The 23,868-nt window shown below is 32.5% G+C and overlaps 1 protein-coding gene across 2 annotated transcripts in view; it reads left to right on the top strand.

The window, feature by feature from the left end:
• Positions 1-23,868, top strand: part of LOC130453359 (zinc finger protein GLI4) — a 149,576-nt gene that overhangs the window by 118,370 nt on the left and 7,338 nt on the right. The window contains exons 1-2 of one of the 2 annotated variants that reach the window (XM_056793058.1): positions 12,626-12,720; positions 22,966-23,228. In XM_056793058.1, coding sequence (XP_056649036.1) covers positions 23,081-23,228 — 148 coding nt within the window. In that variant the 5' untranslated portion in view covers positions 12,626-12,720; positions 22,966-23,080. Of the gene's footprint in view, positions 1-12,625; positions 12,721-22,965; positions 23,229-23,868 lie in introns of those variants that run through there. The other variant, XR_008911041.1, reaches the window with a different exon arrangement.

Raw genomic sequence — 23,868 nt, 5'->3', positions numbered from 1 at the left:
TCCAGATTGTGTTGGAAAGCCTGGCAGAGAAAACATTACTTAGAATGTTTAGAGACGGAATCATAAAAGAAAACTCGTTCCTTAATTATTTCCAAACATGTGACATGCCTTAGGACGTTGCTATCGAAAACGATTAGCTTTGAGAAAAACAACACCTCAATAATAAACTGTCAAAGCAAGTAGGACCAAAATAGAATAGATAGACGGATAGATATAATAGGACCAAACACTCTGAAAGTCTGGGCAGTGCACCAAGCATTTTTCAAACAGATGAAAATAAAAAAATGTGTTCAGTTCAATCTAGAGAGGGACAACCTACAAGTGCTGAAACAAGCAATGACTCTTCTGGGAAATTTAAACGAAAGTAGATCTACTGAATGTATCAACTTAAAAAAGAACAATCTAAGAACACTAACAGGAGTTCTATCGCCTCAACAAACACGTGAAGACGCTAGGCATAGCAGATAATGTGGAGTGCAGATTCTGTTGCACAGAAGATGAAGACTCCAACTACATTCTCTCGATATATGGAACACTATGAACTCCAGGCACTACACCTAGTTAAAATAGAAGACGAAAATCTTTGGCAATTAAAGCTGTCCCACTTTATGGACTTTTCAAAAAGAGTGGGATTTATGGATTAGCTGAATCAATAAGTTGGTAATTTATATTTTAATTGGGCTCCAGAAAAGAAAATGGTTAACCAGGATTCAAGATTTAGATATCGATAATCCTCGGGAGTATTATTAGTTTACTGTATTTAGTATTTAGCCCAGGATTAAAATTCGACCGCAACAGTTGTATATTACGTACAGAACAATGAGAATTTCTTGAATATAAACAAGACTTGACGAGAATTTGGAAAAAAAAGAATTTAAGAAACAATATAAATAAATACTTAGCTAAACAGTATCCATATTTATTGTTCAGATTTACTTTTGTACAAAAAGTCTAATATTCCACCCTTCTAAACTTGTATATTTTATAGTAAAAAAAACACTCGTCGACATGTCGATTTTTAAACACACCTTAGTGTATCTAATGATATAAAAGATTCGATAGTCCGATTAACCCGCTTCAAATAACAGCCACAATCTGAATTGTTTTGAATATCACTTATTTTGAAATTGAATTTTAGGAATGTTTCTGTTCATGAAAATTATGAAAAAAAAATTAAATTAGTTAAAATCTATTTCAAAATTCACGTTGATCACTTACAGGGATTTTAATTTAAAAAGATTTCCCTAAAATGGGGCTTTTTCTTGTCAAAAATCCCTACGCTCTTTGCTATCAATTATAATATTCCCGTTTCATTATTATTATTATTATTTTTATTATTATAAGTATCATTTAAACTTAGATTCTATTAAAAAAAACAACACTTCTCAAAAAGTTTATTTATTCACGGTTAAACTTAAAAGTAAAGTCAACTATCTTTATAATGTAATATTTTTTCTCATTTATTTACACTGTTCTTACCGGTGGGGTGAATTTATACACACAGTTTTTCGAACTAATTCGATTATACTAGATACACTATGCACTAAACACTAAACTATTCACTTTTCAGTAGATTATCAATTAAGACTTAACTATTCACTAACTGATATAATTTATTCTAATTCATCATTTACTTACTTTTTACAAAAAAATGCGCTTCTATTAGCGTCCGCTCGTCTGTAGCAACGATATCTCCTCAAAGGAAGCATGTAACGAGCTCGGACTTTAGCATTTAATTCTCCAGATGTGCCGAAATAAAAAAAATTATAGGTGTTATAAGGTAAAAATCAATAGAACTAACCAAATTGACCTCAATACAAGAATTGACGTCAATCTACATCAATCGACGACATCCTAAGACATCGATCAACATCGAATGACAATAGACGTCAATTGGCTTCAATGGACATCAATTCATTTCATTTGAGGTCATTATTTATGAGAATTGTCATGAAATAATGTGTGCAAAATAATTAAATAATTGGAATTATTGATAGTTTGCTTGTTATATTTTTCACAAAAGCTTCGTTTCATAAATTAAGATTTTTGTTAATATGTACTGATTGCGAGCGACTAACGAAAAATAGGCTCTCGCACCGAAAATCTGATGTGTTTCCTACTTGTCACTATTTCGATTTGACTTTTTGCTGATAAACAATCGCCAATTTATACACAAATAATTTCTCGATCATTCGGATTCTAGAATGTAAAAAATGCAAAATGCCTTCTTAGAAATTGATTATATAAAAACGGCCACAGCCTACTGTGAATAAATTATTAGAACAATATAAATAAATTGCCGTCGTTTATGAGAAAATATCCTTCTGGTAATTGCCCACCGCATCCACCAAACTTTAGATTCCATTAACATTATAGAACAGGACCGGCTTCACCATTTACGACGAGTACAAATGCATATCAGTATGGATTAATGAGAATCAAAGAAATGTTATGTTATGTTTATAGATATTATTAATGTGAATTATACTTTTTGAAATTATTATTATTTTTTCCGCAATATTTTGACACAATTCCTAAAAACGTACCTGTATGTTTATAAATAATAACTAGTTGGAAAGACGTACGGTTCCCACGTCACCTAATTATATACAGTACGATCGTTCCTGTTGAGATAACCATTAAAAGAAACGACTTTGAAGCTGATAATGATATTTACCTTTAGATTGGAGCGAAAGTAGACCGTAAGAGTATTTTTTTACGGACGAAGTAGTTTGTGGGTCCTTTCACTAATATTATGCAAGCCATCGAGTCAGTGACAAAAAAAATGTATGTGGGTATTAAATTACCAAACTAATCAATCACTTTTTTTGTATCGATTTAACGGCATTTTTTGTAACATTATCTATCAGTTCAAATAATCTGTAAATATTTCAGGCAGCGTTTTATTATACTTTAAGAACGATAATCAGTGAAAGCTCATGTTAACGATTATTTTGCATTTTAGATCATTGAAAAGATATCACAACAAGCTCAAAATTATAATAATTAGGAAGAATATGAAGTTTTGGGAAAACAGGATACATTGAGATATATAATATCAATCAATAATTCGCGTGACTGACAGAGATGACGCTGCTATTACCAAATCCATGTGACGTTTATGGAGTACCAATTTTCAATATACTATGTGTAAAATTACATGAGATTTCGATTAGTCAAAAGAAAGTGCAGCTACTTTTGTCATTTCCAAAACGGAAATAATATCTGGATTCTGCTCGATCGAAAAGAATCATTTGTTAATGGTTAGTTGAATTTAAACGTGGTCGTACAGACACCGATGATGGTGAACTTTCTGGTCGTCCAATTTAGGTGGTTATTCAAGAAAACATCAAAAAAGTCCTCAAATTGGTTAAATAAACATTTGCTTTTTTCAAAGTTGGTGCCGCGATTATTGACAATTGATCACAAACAACAACGTCTTGTTGATTCAGAGCAGTGTTTGGACATGTTTATACGTAACACATCACTCCGGAATCAAAACGATCATTATCTGAATGGACTGCAGCCGGTGAACCAGGTCTAAAGACACAACAGTCAGTTGGGGAGGTTGTGGCTTCAATATTTTCGTATGCGCACGGAATATTATTCATCCACTATCTCCAAAAAGAGAAAAGAATAAATAGCGAGTTGTTGGATCGTTTGAAAACAAAAATCAAGGTAAAACAAACTCATATGTCGAAGAAAAAACAACTGTTTCACCAAGACAATTCTGATTCACAACTAAAATTGAACGAAGTACACTTCGAATTGCTTCCTCATCCACCGTTTAGTCCAGATCTGGCCCTAAGTGACCACTAGCTATTCGCAGATCTCAAAAAAATGGTAGTCGGTGAGAAATTCAGCTGAAATGAAGAAGCAATTGCTGACATTGAAATCTACAAACACGCCATCAAGAAGAAATGTGCATATGATTCACGTAAATGATCTTTTGAAGTATGCCACGATATCTAACTTAATTGTACTAATATTTGTAATCGTTCAAACATATTATTAATTTTCGCTGAAATATAACTCTTATTGAAAATGAATTATAGTACGTCCATGTTTATACAATTCCATAAAATGTAATGAATGAATTCTCCTTCAATTCATTATTTATTTTGAAGATTGAAGATACCATATTTCCTTTTTAAGCTCTTCATTGCCCGTATAGGATTTTACGATGGGCCCAGTATAGGCCCAGTATGTACAACCTTGGCCCTAGCTTGGAAGCCGTTATTGGCCGAGACTTGGTGGGACTCTGGAACAATGCCCTCGCTTGGTGCGCAAGCCTGGACCAGGCCTGGTTGCTTAGATAAACCCAAGACTGGTTTACATCCCTTGGCCAAACTGGTTTGCTCTCTACTAATTAGTGTACATAAAAATATCAGTTAAATAATTAAACGTCTCAAGAAATGACTCTATTTTTTATTTTGTATATGTATAAAAGAATTTCATTCTTCTTCTTCTTCTTCTTCTTCTTCTTCTCCTTCTTACGTTAGGACTAGGTTTTCATCAAGGGTTTGCCAGGAGTAGTTGGGATGCTGAGGACCAGCTTTCATACCACCTTATAGGTGGTCGTCCTGGAGGTTGAGCTTTCATTCATAAATATTTATTACTTTTAATGTTAAGATATCTATTATGGATTAGAACAAAACTTTATATAGCTTTTCAGACTGCTGCCAAGCCTGGCTGACCATAGATTGACCGAGGCTAAGGTATCCAGATTTCATCCAAGTTTGGGTCATTATTGGTTTGCCAAGACCGGGTTTCCCAGCGTTGGACCCTGTCGTTTAAATCCGGGGGTTCCTATATGGGTGGTATTTTGAACACAAATATATTAAAACATCAGCAATGGAGCATTCGTCATATAATTCAACGTATAGATACAAAAAAAGAGTTTCATTCTTAATAATAAATATTTTATAGCTTTTGTTCAAATAATGAAAAAATCAAAAGCAAAAAAATTAAGCCTCTCCGCTGCATATATATTCTTCAGAAAAAGATGATCTCTCTCAAATTCCTTGCAATCATCTTTTTTATCTGAAATCGAAAAGCTCTAGCAGTAAATATTAATCGATACTAGACTGTGCTGTTTCGTAGTGTACTAATTCTAATATATTTCCAAGCTTTCGAATACCTTTGTATATCAATAAAGCTTGTTGATTCTTAACATTTCTATCACGCGACAATTTGAATATTGATTTTTCAATTTGATGGATTGAATGTTTTTCAAAAGAAACAACAAACTTTAAAGCACCGCAATTCTCAACTAATTAATTACCTGATGATGGATACATATGTATTCGAAAGCTTGGAAATATATAGTATATTACTTAATTTATTGCAACATTGTATATATTCCTGAAGCATTAATGATTCAAAATTCCTGGGATACGATTTAGAGACGTTAATTGTGCACTGTATCATAGACAAGGTATTAAAAATTTCCGCTTGCCTGAATTAATGGGTAAGAAGTAAAGGTTTTAAATTCTAATCTCAAACTTGGACTTATTACACCGTAAAATGATCTATTTGGATCTAATCTAAATTTCAAATGAACCATCGAGCTAGGAGGTTTATTAATCTACTTACTTCTGGCGATTTTTTATACGGTACTTTTGAAATAATTGGTTTTTGTTCAATTAAAGATTATAATGCATTTTTTTTTCGAAACACATGATGGTAGAATGAACAAAAGCAAGTTTTGAATGTAAAAAATCACTGCATTAGAACGGTGGATCAAACACCCTTTTTTGGTCATTCGATGCCATGGCGAAATTATCTCTTCTTAAACACAACCCTGTGTAGTTGTGTCAATTTAACAAAATTGATACAGAAAGCATATTGCTTTCTGTATCAGATGTACCTTCAAGGCTTTATAAGAAGCAGCTTGTAATATGAAAAAAAAATATTTGATTAGAAAGCTGCCGAAAATGATTGGTTAAGATTATTTCAACTTTTCCGCACGAATAATCTACAGGTAACGATCTTTTCGATAATAATTGTTTTCCAGGATGTAACGCACCTGTCGAAAAATGTAATGAATTTAATTTCAAATGAAACATTTTCGTCCTAAAACACTAAAAGATAATGAGATAACATTTTATTATATTCATCTCGATAAAAAGCGAAGGTATACCAAGAAAGTTAAAAACGTAGTTTTTTTCCGTAATACAGGTAAAGTGGAAGCAATTAAGCTTGAAAATCAACGTACAACGTACTGCAGCACACAAAATGTTAACGTGCAGTTCTTGAATCTGTTAATGTTGCATCATGATCTACACATCATGATAGACAGTTGATTTGAAGTGAAAATAACCCAAAAGTCATTCAAAAATCCTCCCAATTTAACTGATTTTACCATGTGTGATTTCTGTTTTTCCTTGAACTTAATTCACGTCACGACGGAGGATGTAATACAGGGTAACGTGTATTTATTAAGTACTTATAAGCTAAAAAAATAAATACATATAGTTGAAGTAAAAGGTATAATTATTGGGTAATTAAATGAAGTTTATTTTTTAAAAATAATTGCTAGCGAATATTTTCCTTTAGCTGACTGATGTCCCTCGGATTGTTCATGTAGACTTTATGTTTGAGGTGTTCCCACAAAAAAATCGGAAGGCGTCAAGTCAGGGCTACATGGGGGCCGAGGGATATCACGTCTTTTGGAAATTGGTTTTGCAGGAAACATCTGTCTCATAGCCGCCATATAGTCATTTGATGTGTGACTGGTCTCGTCGGAGCGAAGTTCTCGCATTCGCTTTTCTTGATCGCACAAGTTCTGGAGTCAAATATCCCTTTAACATCGCAACATAGCGGTCGTGAATCATCAAAAAAGAAAGGGTCAATAATTCCTTTGCTTTAGATTGCTGCCCATACCGTTACTTTCGGACTTTACAGTGGTTTTTGATGTTTCATTTTTGGATTTTTTTCGGCACAACAAGAATTTTGTCGGTTTACCAACGTTTTTTTAATGAAAATAAGCCTCATCTGAAAAAAGGATATTTGCAAAAGTGCAAAATCCACTAAGTAATTATTCAGCAAATTCCAACCTTGCTCCAAAGTCGATATATCTTAGTTCCTGTGTTAACTGGAGCCTATAAGGATGCAGTTTAAGGCCCAACTTCAAAATTCACTGTAAACTTTGTCACGGCAAGTTTAAAGCCGCCAATCGCTTACTGGTAGACACATTAGGATTTTTTCGTACTCCTTCACTTTATCAATATTGTCTGCGGTCCTAGACGTTCTTGGACGACCTTTTGCTGATGGTTTGAACAAGGAACCGGTCTCTTCATAATGCTTCACCCATATTTTAAATAAATTTGCGTTCGGACCTTCATTACTGTGTCTTAATCCATATACTGAACGACACAGTGGCCTCAAGACGTTGCGAACACAAAAAACGCGACGCTTTCTATCGAAGTGACTCGTGGCTACTAAAACTCCACGAGTGCAACTATCCAACCACGCTAGGCTCCCCCCGCCCACACACCGTTTACCTAGCGAAAAAAAATGATGCAATATGCACGTTCTATTGCGCCTCCCTGTATAATAAAATAAATGCAATTTCACCATTATTATATTCTCTATGAACAAAACCTGAAACAGGTCGATTTTTATTATTAAATTGACAATTGACAGTATGAAAATATTATCTCCCTCCAAGATCCCCTTTGAATTATAAGCATCCCCTCGAAAATTTCAAATAAGAAAGGGGATCGTGTGGCACCTTGTTTTTTGTCCTCTGTTCAGCAATATAAAATTTGTTGTCACCAATACTGAAAAAATTACTTTTTAAGATCTAAAATTTTTATAATTTCCATTACAAAACTTTACGTAGTAAGAAGATGATAATGTCTCATAATAGATATATTTTTCAATGTACTTTACAATTAAGTTAAATGTTCAAAATGGGCAACATTCACTTCTTGTCAATAACCGAGGCAATTTTGGAATTCTCGTACAACATTTTGTAGGTCGTCAAGGGGTTATTTTGTTAATTACTTCCGTTGTCTAACTTTCAAATAAGCAATATTGTCTGGTCTATTAAAATATACTTTAGATTAGAAATAATCTCATAAGTAATCGAGAGGAGTCAAATCGGGTGATCGGGCCGGCCATTCAATCGTTCCACGTCTTCCAATCCATCTATTGGGAAAAACCTTGTTTAAATAATTTCTAACTGTACGTGCAAAATGCGGTGGAGCTCCATCTTGTTGGTATTAAAGAGATCGATCTATCTCATTGGGAATATTAACATAAGGAAAAAGTCTTTGAAATGTAAGAAGTTAATCAAAAAATCTAGATAAACCTCACCACTAAAAGTGCCCTTAGAAAAATAAGAAGCCATAAGTTTATTGTTAATGATAACAGCCTAAACGTTCACTTTTTGTGGATATTGATTGCGAGCCTCACACATCCAGTGAGGATTTTCTCTGCACCAATTTCTACAGTTCTATTTGTTAACAATTCCGTTTAGATGAAACGTATTTTTTTTTATGCAAAACTGTCAAAATAGACGATTTACTTCTAGTTCTAGAGTTGTCTTATGAAGATCTTCCTCAATCTATAGAAGTACATCTAATTGATGAATATATAATTTTATAATTGATAATAAATACCAACTGGAATTTCGAAAATAAAACGTGTTGCCTTTGTAATGAAAAATGTTTATCACTCTGTATTCAACTTTCGCTACTGTCTCATGATGTAACCACAAGTCTCGATATTTAATAATTACTTTCATAGCGAATTGTTGCAAGTCAGGTTACGTTCACAAAAAAATCTAAAACGAAACCATTAATTAAAGCCCTAGATGAAAGGTGACGCTTGTCCATTCTATTGGACTCTGGATAATAGACCTACAAGTAAATCTAATGATTCTAATGACATCTTTCGTTTCTGTTACGTACCGACACACACACAAACAGAAGAGATAAATCTGTATTTTTTTCGAGACAAGTTTGTCGTAAAATTTAACGATTCTCTTGATAACAATTATAAAATACTATGACAACATTAAAGACAATTAAAGTGAGTTTCGGAGAATCTATTTCTCTCGGAACTTTTCATACATGATATATGTTAATTATAGCAGAAATTATTGTCTTTAGTCTTTAGAGAAAATTACAAACTGAACATATATGGACAAAGATCCAATACACCTGCTTTTTTCCATTTATTCCAAGCAATAAGAATATTGACTTATTAGTGTAATTGACATTACATTACCTAAATAATATATTTTCAAAAGTTTTTAAACCTTAATAATAACTTTAGTCTAAAGTATATCTATTATATTATTCTGATTTGTAGCGCTTCAAGCATTCGCTCTACAGCTAATAGCATTATAGTCGTCAACAATTCCCTGATTACATTATTCCTTTCTACAACTTTTACATTAACTTATTATAATAATTAGTCAGTTACTAGACCGCTGGTAGTATGACGTTAAAGATCTAAAGAATCAATCTCGTTTAGAATATTCAGAATACTTTTTACAACTCGTGATTGTGCTGGTTTTGAAGATTAGACAACTTCTGACGGATTATTATACTGCTCGAGATTTTATTTGTGAAATGATAAACAAAAATAAAATGAAAATTAAGATTATTTAGAAGCATAAACATATTAAAAGGTCTAAGAAATTAAAGAAAATTCCAGGTGGTACACTTGTTGAATCCATCACGAGTTGTATTATATACTCGAACTACTTTTTCGTTCACCTGAAATATCCCCGACCCGAGTTTTCTATTCATCTTTATTTCCCATAAATTTTCTCTGTTCATACTATGTAAGGCTTTCTCTGAATCAACTGCTGCAACATAAATTCCATACATCCAACAAATATTGTTTGATCTATTGGATCTAAATGCTGTCTGTGTATCATTAATTGTATTGTCTACCTCTTATATCAGTGTATTCTCCATTATGCGATCATATAGCGTATATAAGGAATAAAAAAGCGATATTCCTTTCTTGAAAATTTCCGGTAATACTCCTCTAGGATTGTTTGTGTACTCTATGCCCCTACACAGATTATTGTGTAATAATTCCATACCTTCATTTCCTAAAAAGCATTTTCGTTTTTATTTCGAAATATTCCCGTTGCTTACCCTTCATTTCCGGTCATAACTCCTCCCATGTTGCGCTTGTTCTTGTTATATAACCGTCCTCCATTTTAATTACTTTTCGTTTTGTTCTATTTTTATATGTTTCGCTGTTAGTTTTCTTCAGATATAATATTTGTAGTTTTTGAGTTGCTTCCCATACAAGAACCCACAGAGTTGGACCAAGTCTGGGCTAGTACTGGGAAGTCGAAATTGAGCGCGCCAGCCTTCACATAAGTCTGGTCAACTGAGCATTAGCCGGGTCTGTGGTTTCCCAGCCTTGGCCCAAGAGTGGCGAGCCCAAGTTCGACCAATTAATAGCAACCTTGGTCATGCCTGTGATTTTTTAGCCAATGATACATCATTTTATCTTTGCACTCTGTGTGTTTCTCCATCTTCTCTAGGAATTCCTCTCACGACTCTCCCTTGGCTTTTACTTTTTGCTATTGCTGAGGTATCTCTTTCACCTCCATTTTTATTTATTCATCCCACCAGTATGTTATTTTGGTTTGTTGTTTTACATGTTCCACCATACTTTCTTAGTTACATAATATAGTTTATAATATAGTTTAGAACGTCTTTCGAAAGGATCTCGTCTTCGTTATTTCTTCATCTGTTCATCTGTGTTCTTTTCCTAATTTATTAATTCTTCTTATAGTCTTGTATTCTTCCCTGTCCCTTTATAAATATCGACAACCAACTCTGATCGTGTGTACATTCAAGTCCATCGGTGTGTTAATTACTATCTTAGTATAAGAAGTGGGTGTTGGAATTTACCGTATTATAATGGTATATATGATACGGCACTCGCGAATGCCGGTCATTATCTTGCGATATTACTCGAGGCACAAATCGCGACTGCGTTTTACATAAATTAACAATTGTTTCAGTAGTTTCCTCTCTATCTATAATGTTTATTAGCGAACCATAAGCCACCTCGAGGTGTTACTGTTGAATCCGGTCTTATTTACATGATCACCATAATTATGAAAGAAATTCAATCACGAAAATATCATTTTACTACTGTGTACATGAACTAGTATAAAAAACGACGTTGAAAAGCTATTATGGGTAGAAAATTATTGTATTTGAAGAAGCTTTGATGGTACTTAGCAATGCTAAATTAAAATTTAATTCGAAGAATCGGTTAACAGTAAAAGTTGCCACTACTTCGTATCTACACATGGTAATTAACAGGATATTTTAAATAGTTAATTTGAACCTTTGCATTTTCGCGCTTTAAGTAGTGAAAATTGAGATTTTCAAGAAAATGCAAAAACTATACATGAAAATTAAATAAAAATCTGACTATGAAAATCGCTTTTATTTTATATATCCCTATAGAACTACAGAAGTTTCTTTTTTCAAGGCCTTAAAAAGCTAAAAGGATCCTCTATTCCTGAATTCAAATAAATCTTTTTCCAACATACTCTTTTTTTAGCCCTATGCATTTTTTTCTTCTTTCATTCCTTTAAAGGTATTTGTATTTGGTTTTGAAGATGATTTCATGGTTGGAATAAAATCGTTTTGCATTGAGTAGTTTCTACAAGGGCCTCAAGAGAAATTTCACATTTAAAAAAACAATTTCAAGAAAAACAAGTTTATTGCAAAAATATTTGCTACTTATAACATTGCTCGGAAAATTATTTCTTAAAAATAACATTTTTAAAATGTTAATTGTACTAGCGTAAACTCTACAATTGACATAATCCTATAAGAAAAAGTCTATAGGTGTTAAATCGTTAAATCGTGCGTAAGGATCAACTTATGTCATTTTTCCTAGATATCAATTTGCCAGTAAAAATTTCAGGAACTAGTGACAGAGATCTATTGGATGTTCTTTGCTAATAACCGTTTTGTAGTTCAGCCACGAAGAAGTCGTCTAAAATCTGCACATAACGCTCTGAATTTACTATAGCTTCCTTAATGTCACGAAAGATTATTGAACATAGTTTTTAATAAGGTCCTAAAAACTTTATTGCGTTAGAGTTGGAAATTTTTTTGTCAAATTTCAATATTTATTCGGTAAAAGTGAATCTAAAAATAGTGTCAACATGAATTGAATGATATGTTTACTAGAAGATTTTTAACAAAATAATACATCAACAAACATACTTCAAACTACGTAAATTCACACTCAATTTTCATTGCTTCTGATAATTTTTTATTTTCAGTGTAGATATCGATTCATTTGAGATAAACAACTAATTTTAACGTAAATCAAAATTAATTATAACATTATAAAATCTACTGCCACTGCAAACCAAAATACATTTATATTTCCCAGAACTTGTTCTAAACCAGGTATTTTAGTAAATCGAAAACGGAAGCATCTACCGCATCCTCAGAAGCATAATCGTGAGTTTGATATCTTCAAACCGTAAGTATAAGATAATGGGATTTTCCTTGGTATCAAAGAGGGAAGTGGGTGTTCTCCTTAATAGTCTACCTTTTAAAAAAGATAAATTTTAGATATAAGAACCGATTACTGAATAAAATAACTTCCAACAGTTCATATAAAAGTTTGTGGTTCGGTAAATGTAAAATTCATTTATTTTTATTTGTGTTGTGATTTAATTCAAGACTTATTTTTCTTCTAAATCAGGTTAGCATTTTCCTACAGCTTATTATTGATCGATTTCCATAGAAATGATACAGATACGTCTGTTCATTATTTTAAATTATAAAATACAGTTGAGAAATATCAAACGATTCTAAATGCGAATAAAAGTTGTTTTTCACCGGAAGATCTTCATATTGCTTATTAGTTATTATATCTAGAAGACTTTCAGCCCTTTACACACCCATAGCTCCATCTTGAAATTGTTTTTTCGTGAATAATCGTTTATTTACGACGAATTTCCATGTATGTCCATTCTACATTGTCAAGTCGTTTGTCAATATCTCTTTCCACTGAAATTTTCAGATCAGAAGAGATTTTTTCTTGTCATGATTCTTCGTTGGAGAATTTATTTAAAAATTTCCTACAATTCACACCCTAACTCCAAGATGTTCATCAATTATTTCACTCAAATATTTTATTATATATCGACGAGAACCTATCTTCTTCTCATGCCGTCTTCTCATTGGAGATTTACGACCAAGTTTTTTATCATTTGAGTTTCAAAGTCCAAGTTTCCACTTCATACAACAGTACTAACGACACATAGCATTACATGAATCCTATTCTGACGTGGAGGCTTATATTTCTGCTTAATAATTGTCAACAGCTTTCTTTTGCGACCAATGCGTCTTAATTCTTCGTCGTTGGTGATGCTCTCAGTCCAGGGTATCTTCAGGATGCGTCCATAGAGCCACATCTCAAATGCCTCTAGTTTTTTGATCAATTGAGCTTTCAAGCTCCAGGTTTCCACTCCGTACAGCCAGTACTGACCACACATAATATTCCATGAATCCTATACAGACGTGGAGTTTAGATTTCTGTTTGAGGAGTAGATGACTCATGCCATTTCAATTCTGATCCAAGATATTTGTGTTTTACCACCCATTCTATTTGTTTTCCAGTCAGTGTATCATCGGCGGATCTTAAGTAGTTGATTATTGTTCCGAATCCTTGCCGAACTTCCTTTTAAATTTCGATTTCGTCTGTCTCCATGTATTCAACACGCACTACTGCCGTTTGATTGTAATAAATATTTTTGATTAATCGTATTTCGCTTGGATATAAGTTACTAGTTGTTAAATTCTTTGTAAGTTTATCGTGTTGAACTTTATCAAAGGCCTTCTGGAAATCAATAAAAGAGACCTATACATTTTTTTTGTATTCTCTGCACTTCTTTAGTAATACTTTAATGGTTCTTTTCGAGTTCCTAAAGCCAAACCTCGAGGGAGGAAATTAAGAAGCAACGATGACGAAAGGAAGTGAACAATTGGAAGCACTGAATGCGATAATACGTTCCAAAGAAATGTCCAAAAGGTAAAGCTACATCTGTACAAAACAATAATTTGACAAACAGTGAGTTACGAGGCGATTCTTATCGAAGCAGAGGAATGGATAATGACCAGGAGGATACAAGGGGGTGAATTATGGCTGGAAGGAACATACAACGTTAAGTGGAATTTATTTGGAGAAGGAGAACCAAGTAAAATAATAAGATCCAAAAGATTATAGTGACTGGGTCGCTAACAGAGAATGCAAGATTTTATATCAATAAAAAAATAATGGACACAGACCAAGAGAGGAATTAAGTACTGGAAAACTGAAGCAAAAAATAAGAAAGAGTGGAAAAGAATCATTTTCAAGCTACTAGCCTAAAAAGCCTTCATATTCCTACTATATATTCTACTTCTAGATTGAATACCTGAATAACTACAAAAGCGTGTTTTCTAGATTTTAATTATGATTCTTTTCGTAGTACTATAACTATTTTTTCTAAAATTGAGTTTCTCGTTTTATTCTCTAGTATCTTCAATTTTTTTCCATGTTTGTATTCAATGATTATGATTTGTTAATAAATTGCATATAGAAGATTTATATAAAACATTTTCGTTGTTCAAAGTATAAATAAGCGATGTCTCTTATTGTATTTCATGATCTTTATGTGAAACCAATCAAATATCCATCTTGGAGGTAAACTGTCGCAACAAGATGAAAAGATAACCGCTGCAGAATTTGTATTCAAAGCACTCGGTGAATTTAAACACATACGCTGTGGCCAGTTTGTCATACTTATAAGGAGAAACTACTTACAAATATTCAAGGAAAAGGAAAGGTGGGTGGTTTTTATGTTCATCCACAACGTTACCCGACTACATTCTGTTTCATCCACTATACAGAACGTTCGGAAACCATATATGTGAGTTAATAAAGCAAAACATATTTTCATCTATTTCTTTTTTGGGGATATTGAGATCTAACGATGAGACAATTAAGAGGAGATGCGATAAACAAACAACAAAATACGTTTAATTCTTTGAAATTATTGAAAATTATCTTAGGTCACGACTAAACACATTTAAGCGAAGAAATCGAGCAAAATTATTGAGTTGAAGCTACCTATCGCACCCTATTTGCCAGATTTAGCCCCCTCGGATTATTTTCTGTTCTCAGACTCGAAAAAATGGCTCAGTAATCAAAGATCTTCCAACAATGAAGATGTGGTGTCGGAAGGTACTTCTGGAACCATCTGCGTACTTCGGTAGAAGATCAGATGTAAATAAAAAACAACCAAGAAATATATTTTTCATTGTAGAATTCTGATAGTTCCTGCTTTTTTCCAATAATATGTAGATTCAACTGTATAGAGAGAATATTTCAGTCCTTGGTTCGTTCATTTATTTAATAATACTATTTCTATCAGTGGGGTAAATTTATAAACAATGTCTTTTTCTTAGTTGATTTATTTAAACACTTAAACTTAAACACCAGATTTAATCAACTTACACAATAATTAATCATCCACTAATACTTAACTAACATATACAATTTATTTAAATTCTTTGGTATCATTTTTTAAATTTTTTAGATTTTTTGATACATTTAATGCTTCTAAATGTTCTTGATTTTAGGTCTCTTCTGTTTTAAAATTAGTTTTTGTAATAATTTCTAGAAGATTGATAAAAAATTGACGTTTCGATTTAACTTCAGTCTTTATCAAAATAATAAAGACTGCAAAAATTATTGAAAAAAATTAATTTTAAAACAGAAGAGACCTAAAATAAAGAATATTTATAAGCATTAATTCAAACTCGTTTATATAGCCAAACCAAAATGAATAAAAAAATCTACAAATTAAAAAAAGACAATGTAAACAAATTGCCGCTATGATAAAAACATTATATAAAAGCAAACCAGAAACGAATTCCGGTTTCGCCAAATTTTAAACTTTCATTATAACCGGACAGGGACGGCTTCACGGCCCATGTCAAGGAAATGTTCGTAACTTAAACAATAGAAAATTCATGAAAATGAAATGGAATTTGTGAAAATGGCGCTATAATTTTATTCTACAAACATCATATGGTATAGTAAAAATGACTAGCTAGATAAGAACAATCTTTGCCTTCTTTGGAGCCAGTCCAGCTTCGTAGATTTTCTTCAACATTTCTGGAGTCGTCACCTCATTTGGTCGACCTCTACGATGCTGGTCTTCGCAGGTCGTACGGCCTTGTTTAAACTCTGCTACCCAATATTTCACAGTTGACAGTCTTACCCATAGTAGAATTTAGTTTATCTTTTATATTGGTTGGGTTGAGACAAAAGTATGACCAATTTTTTCCGTTTTTACAAATTCACTATTGATGGCTGCCAAAGAAATATCAAACAACGTGACGTCCTCAAAATTGAAGCATATGCTGTATAATCATCCTTGTATTTGTTGATTCTACCATCAAACGAGTGCCTTGTCAATATGAAGATAGATATCACTCGATAAATTTCGAGTCGTTTTTAAAGATGTTAAAATCAATGTTAAAATGTTTTTATAATAATTTCATCTTCTGAAATATATCTGCAACACAATCACCCTTGCCAAAAATATGCTACTAGCTCCAAAATACTGAAAACAATACTATTATCCGCAATTCCATAACCAAAGGCGTAACATATTTTAGTTCATTATAATTCAAAATCTAAAATTGGAATTGGAAGATTTGAATGGGTACAAATAATGAACAGAGGAGACAAAAAACTTCGAAAAGGCAAGAATTAATACAATGAAATATTAAGATTAGTAACAAAATAAGAAATATAGAAAAGAAAGGATAGAAAACATCACAAAATAATTCTATAGGAGAAAATAGATCGCATAGATACACAAAGAAAAAAACAAGATAAAAAAACTGGAAAATTGTTAGAAGAATTACGCATGAATTGCAAATGGAAAATATAGAATTTATAGACGAATCAAAAGAAAATCAAGAGAAAATAAGGGAAGAACCAATCAAAATGGGGTAAAATCATACTAGTAAAGAATTAAAAAAATAACTGGAACAGATAAAATAACTGTAAATCTAATAAAATACAGTGAAATAATCTTTGGAAAGAGATATCTGACGAGTAAATCTAAATATTTAGCTCCACGTAATCTAGAATGGATGCCATAAATTCAATTGAAATGCTATTAGAAGATTTCCAGCAAACATTTGCTTCAGTCAGAAGATTGAATGCTCTCTGAAATACTAAGCGATATAATGAATGAATTAAAAGCAATGGAGAAACTTAAAGGGTGCAATAGAACGCTAGACGAATTTTCATCCGTTAATATAAAGATTCGGGGATATTTCAGGTAAACAAAAAGGTAGTCAGAGTACATGACGCAACTCGTGGAGAATTCATTGAGAGTATTACCAGGAATTTAGTACCTAATCCACTTTGTAGAGTTGGAAAATCCAAAAATGCAAACCTAGATTTCCAAAATCCTTTAGGTTAGGTTACCTAACTTAAATATTTTCAAAACTGATCGAAGAGAATGTCTTTATTGGATAATTATTTAACGTAATTACATTTGGATAAGAAATAAATTTGAATTGTTTAAAAAACATTTTACATGGATGGCACTTTTAACTACCGTCCTAAGTACTTTTTCTGGTTGGTCAACAGAGGTGGCGTTCACAATTGGCGTTCACGAGTTGTCTAATCTTCAAAATAACCACGATCACGAGTTGGCACATTATAACAGAAGTTTAAATTTTATGGCGGCTATTGAATTAATAAAGAAGTGAGACTAGGTACTCCATTATCTGCAGTACTGTTCAATGTATGGCTAAGGCACGTAGTAAGAAACGAAAATATAAGCAAAATCCAGAAACATATGCACACGATATATTCCCTAAATACATTGAGGAAAAACATAAGGTGAAGTATGTTAAAGAAACTGACAACAGAGGAAGAGGAAACGAGTTTAAAAATAGATAATAAAACGAAGAATTATATGAGGCATAACAGGAAAACACTTAAAATAGGAGATTAAGAATTAGGGAATATCTAGGAATAATGATTAACTGCAATGGTAAAAGACTATCACAGATAGAAAGAAAAATGATAGCCATTAATTTAGGAATAATAAGAGAAGAAACATTAATAATGTACGGCGCAGAAGCAATGATATTAACAAAAAAATAAAAGAAGAGGAGTCAAGAACACCGGATGATAATAAGAAGAATTAACCTCAAATAATATTGATGAAATGAACCCAGGGAAATGAATAGTTGAAAAAATAAGAACTTGTCTATGGTACAATGGGATTCAAGAGATAGAAAAAGAAGAAGAATAAGTATATAAATATGAGTCAAACTTTAATACATTGTTGGCGTGTACGTAAAGAGTAAATACATAATAATAAAATTTATATGCAATAAATTCTTTATAATATCTTCAGATAAGAAGCTCAGATTTTGCTTTCACACTTTAAAATAAGTTAATATCTGTGTAGGAGAGAAAATATGGTTTATTAGCATATAAATTATCCATGCTATAATTTGCTGTATTTGAATGTAGTCGAAAATAAATTTCATGTTTACGGTTTCGTTAACTTTTGAGGTTTATTTTGTATCGTTTTATATCAAGTGAATCACATCGATTTATGTAAAAAATTTAATATCAACGTTGTTCGTGGGAAAAAGAAAATTTAAGATCATTATTCGGAACAAAAAAAATTTATTTAGTTGATAAGGTAATTGTTATTTTTGAAGACTAATCACGGATGGAAAAGCAAACGATTGGATTTCAGACAAAAATACAATAATCCATGAAAGTTTAAAGAAAAGAGATCATGAAGTATACAAAACTAAACGTAATTTTTCTTAAATTGAAATAATGGAGATATGTTGACAAGAAATTCGAAATTGGTAAAATGCCGGTTTGGTAATTAATTTCCATGAATTGAGCTATCAACCAAGAAGTGGCAGAACTGTTTTCCTTTATCCACATTCGCCTAGCAAAAGATCGCAATCTTTCAAGGCCATAGATGTAAAAAGGATTTCTGGAGGAATTTGCGAAGATGTAGATTCAAATACTTAAATCAGTCGACGATGATCTACATTTCCACCGACGAGGAAGTCGACCATTTGACCACAGTAATCATCCCTGACCGATTTCTCATGCATTGTCTGATAAGTTAAATAACAATAAGGAAACCGTACGTTTGCGAAAAATTTCACAACAAAAAGGAATGTACTGCCTTCAGGTTGACAGAAGAAGCTGGAAAAATCAGATATCAATGGAGATGCCTCTTATTTAGATATTCCAGTATATCCACAAGACTCATATACAAAGTAGCACTGGGAAGATTGGCGAGGAACGTCAAACAAAAGTGACAATCACCAAGTCAATATTAATATTTTTTTCATATACACGGCGTTCAATCATCAAGCAAATATTTCTGTATGCAAAATTTGACTGAATAAATCTAAGCTCCATTTCTCCAAGAGAAAGTCATGCCTCAAACGGATCATGGTGAATTAGAGTCAAAAAAGTTATGGGTGTGTGCTTAATAAGAACGCTATGAGTCATTGTAGTTTATAATTGAATATTGTCTATTCGGAAGCTCCTTAATAATATGTTGTTTGTGTCGATTCTTCCCAGCATCTTGATTGCCACACCTCATTTTGTAATTTCTGAAGTACTGACATTCTAAAAGTGTCTATCGCAGTCTATTTAAGAAGTAGATCTTCTATCGTTTTAGTTTGGTAAAGTTGTAGAAGAAGAGATAGCAGCTGCTTGCTGTAATATATCAAGATCTCAATGAAAGCGAGCATATTAATAACTTTTGATCCCATTATTATTCATATTGATACCTTTCTTATAACAGTACAAATAGTACAAATAGTACAAATTAGTTCAAAGACATCTTTCTATTCTCCTTACAATCCAAAATATTTGATATAGCCCGCAGAAATTATAAAATTGGTCATCGAAAGTACCTTTCCACTAAGGGTTTCTACCATTTTATTATCTAATCACAACATTTTTTAATCGATTTATCCTTTAATGGAGTTGTGAATACAGAAGTGGTTTGCTAATATTTGAAATTGTTGGTTCTTGAACATCACGATAAGGAACTCTGCACAAAGAACTATTTTTTAATGTAATCAATTTTTACCTCATTATCATTATCTGTCGTTTATGTATCAAGTTAAGTACATATCAGTTAAGTAGTCGCCAAAAATCATTAGAATTGGGTATAAGCTGAATTAATATAGGGAGATCATTCTACGGGGATGGTTCCAGAAGCTTTTGACTTTACCTAGAGGATGTGATATCTGAGGTACTTCTGGTACCATTCGCGTATTTCAGATGTAAATAGAAAACATCCAAGGTACCTATTTTTCATTGTAGAATTTTGATAGGTTGTACTTCTTTAAAATAACTTGTAGATACAACTATATAGAGAGAATATTTTCGTCCTTGGTTCATTGATGGAAACAAACAAAACCAAATTAACACAATTGTCCGTAATAGGCTCATCTACTTTCCATTTCCATGGAACTTTTATCTCGAAAATAACATCAAAGCACTAAAATTCCATTCATCATTAAAATCCTTTTACAACAATTGAAGCTTTTCGTTGTTGCTGCTGTCTCTTATTGACATCAATCCATATTTTTTAATACTTGCTATTTCTGTTGTACTAATAATAATATCAATGGAAACCAAGTGAGTCGTTTCACTAAAAAAATCTGTCAATAAAACTCGTACATGGTCACTGTTTTTTTCTATTATTAGACCTAGAGCGTTCAGATTTTGTCTAAGGAAGACTGAAAGAAGACTGAAGACTTGTTCGTAAAATAATATAAGAAGGAATAGATCTGATCAACTTTCTACTTCATTATGATCACCCGCCCTGCTGTAAGTCACTAGCGACTGCTAAAAACAGATATAGCAAACGTAGCAAATGAAGAAAATTTCGAAAAATCTTCCACAAATGCTTCCCATCAAGAATTAAACTTTGGAATGAGTGCAATCCTGGATTTTTTGAGAATATATTTTTTGAATTCTGAATACTCTTTGGTTAGTAATCAAATTAATTTTTCTATTTGATCCTTTCATGTCAGAATAAAAGGTCGAAGAAATATATATTAGTTCATGTGGAATCAGCTTATAGTTTAATTCTAAACATGGGGGTGATGGGGCTCATTTTTTTTCCTCATGTCATAGTTATTTTAGTACAATTTTTCGTATAGTTTCGAATTCATAGAAAGTAGAGTGTATACGCCAACAGCACGTATTCTCCCGAGGTGTTTTCCCTGATTTTGATATCATCATAACTACAGATACTTTCCATATTTCAATAAAATAATATAAAGATTTAGACTACGCTACTGTGAATATGAAGACAATAAAATCGTTCACGATTTAAACAGCTTGCAGTCCGTATGCCGCCTCCACCGCACTGCAGTGTCTGTCTGAGTGCATTGCGCCCACCCCCGCCGCAATGCACCACGTGCTTACCGCCTCTCGCCGTTTCTTTTGTATCAGTTTAGAGGGTGAGTATTTTGGAAAGTCGTCTTCACAGTAGCCGAAGATTTATCGCACCTCCAACCACTCGGTTCAACGACAATGGTAATATATTTTATACACAATCGTGTATGTTAAGCGCTAACGAGGAGTGTCAGGTGCTGATGATGGACAGGTACAAATAAATGTAACTTCTGCCGATATTTTATGTACTTGGCCTTTTTTTTTGGTTCTTCATTAATTTTTCTTTCGTTATTGGAAAATGACAGGAGAAGATCCAGATTTAATAAATTATTGTAAATAATGAAATTACCAATCAATTGATAGAGTTTGCTATGAAATTTTAAAAAAACTAATCGTAATCATAGTGTTCAAAATCATCTCACCACTTAAATAAATTTCACCAAAATATCAGCGTTTACTGTCTAGTAGTTACGTTTATAAGTTTTGTACATTTTTCATATTTGTATTTTATTTGAAAAAAAAAAACAGTAATTCGTAAACAAAACTTGAGTGGCTACTAGAAGCTTGGTACTGTACTACAGATCAGAGATTTTTTTCATTTTACTGTCTTTCTAAAATAGCCACTAAGATTATTGATGGCATCCAAAAGAGCTGCTTTGAAATGTCTAACAATTATATATTTCTCCCTTGATAAGATTTCATAAAATCGAGATAGCACCAACAACTAACTATGAACAGCACTGTAATGAAGATCGGCCTTTTATTTTATGTTAATAGATTAGATTAAATTGAGGAGTTTATGACAGGTATTTTCCGTGATATCTGTCATTTCGTGACGGATATTTTCTCTTGATTTTTCCATGGAAGTCTATTTGTTAGAGTAAGCTTTAGATTCAAAATATCCCCATAGAAAAAAGTAAAGAGTAAACGCCAACTTATGTCACCAATTCTGGAGATCAATTTGCCAAAAAAAAATTCAAATACTCGTGGCAGAAATCAATTGGACGTGAGAAGTTGATTTGTCCTGTTGTAGTTTTGCAGTTCGGACACGAAGAAGTTCTCAAACATCTGCACAGAATACTCTAAATCCACTATATGTGTTTTTTTTTCATCTTCAAAAAAGTAATTCCTCGCGCAGACACCGCAGCCCATAGGCGAGTTTAGAAATTTCTGATGTTTTTGTTTTGTGGTAGCTCGAGATGGTGTCAAACTTTATAAAGGTAGTGTCAGATTTCACACATTCACATCAGTGTTGCCATATCTCAAAACTTGTAACCTTCGTATACAATAATTTAATAACATTGCTAGCATTTATGTATAATATACTTTCCATTTCTGAATATATTTTTTTTTTAAACAAAGAATATAATTGATAAATTAATTAGCACAATATTAGTATTCGTTAATGTGTTAATTAGTTCTTTGTCTGTAGTCATTAATACTCATTATGTTTATTTTCAATTGTTGCAGGTGTGTCTGAAACTTGAAGTCACTACTTTTGAATCAGGCACCACAGTATGAACCTAGTCGTGGAGGTCTTATCTTATTGTTCGTAGGATCCGCGGCCCTTTGCCGCCCCGCGTAAATGACTATGGCAGAGAGTACAGTCGATTCCTCCACCACTACTGACAAAGCTAATAACAATCATCCATTAGTTATCAATCACAATCATCGTATCGTCGGTAAATATAAGAAAAGAAAGAGACTGAGTCAAGTATTGGACAAACTCACAGGTAATTATATTATAAACATAATTTGAGATCAACTGGATCGTTATGGTTTTATCCTTTAGTAACTGTTCGAAAAACAAATTTTTGATTCAAAAGCTGCTTTGTACAGTATCCATGATATTTCTCTAAGAAGATCAAACTTCAACTGCACCTAGTTTATAAATGAACGTAGCTAAACCAATGCTCTGCAAATTTGTGTAGATTTATTACTAAAATGAAGTTACCTCGATTCCAAAAGCTTTAAATTTTTTTTTATAATATATAGTAGAAATGGTGGAGGTTTACCATCACGTGAAGAACTCATCAGTACGGTCAATCACAAACTACTGATCTTACTGCAGTCCTTACCTCTAAAAAGCAAATTAATTCTATGAGGCGATCTCAATATTGATTATTACAGTGTGTGTGCTGGTCAAGAAACTCTTCAGTCAATTTTTTATTCTGGTACAGTCATGCTTATAAGAACGCTAACCAGAATAACTAAGACCAATTCTAGTATTATAAACTATATCGTGTGATCTTTTGATTCATAATCTACTGACTGTACTGTCTTTAATTCAGGTCTCTCCGATCATGGAACAGATCTGCCAAAGATATTTATTATACTAGGAAAAAGAAACATGGTCCATTGTGAATTATCTAA

Source organism: Diorhabda sublineata, chromosome 2 (assembly GCF_026230105.1).
Source record: "Diorhabda sublineata isolate icDioSubl1.1 chromosome 2, icDioSubl1.1, whole genome shotgun sequence".
Lineage (NCBI taxonomy): Eukaryota > Metazoa > Arthropoda > Insecta > Coleoptera > Chrysomelidae > Diorhabda > Diorhabda sublineata.
This window is presented reverse-complemented; position numbering and strand designations above follow the sequence as displayed.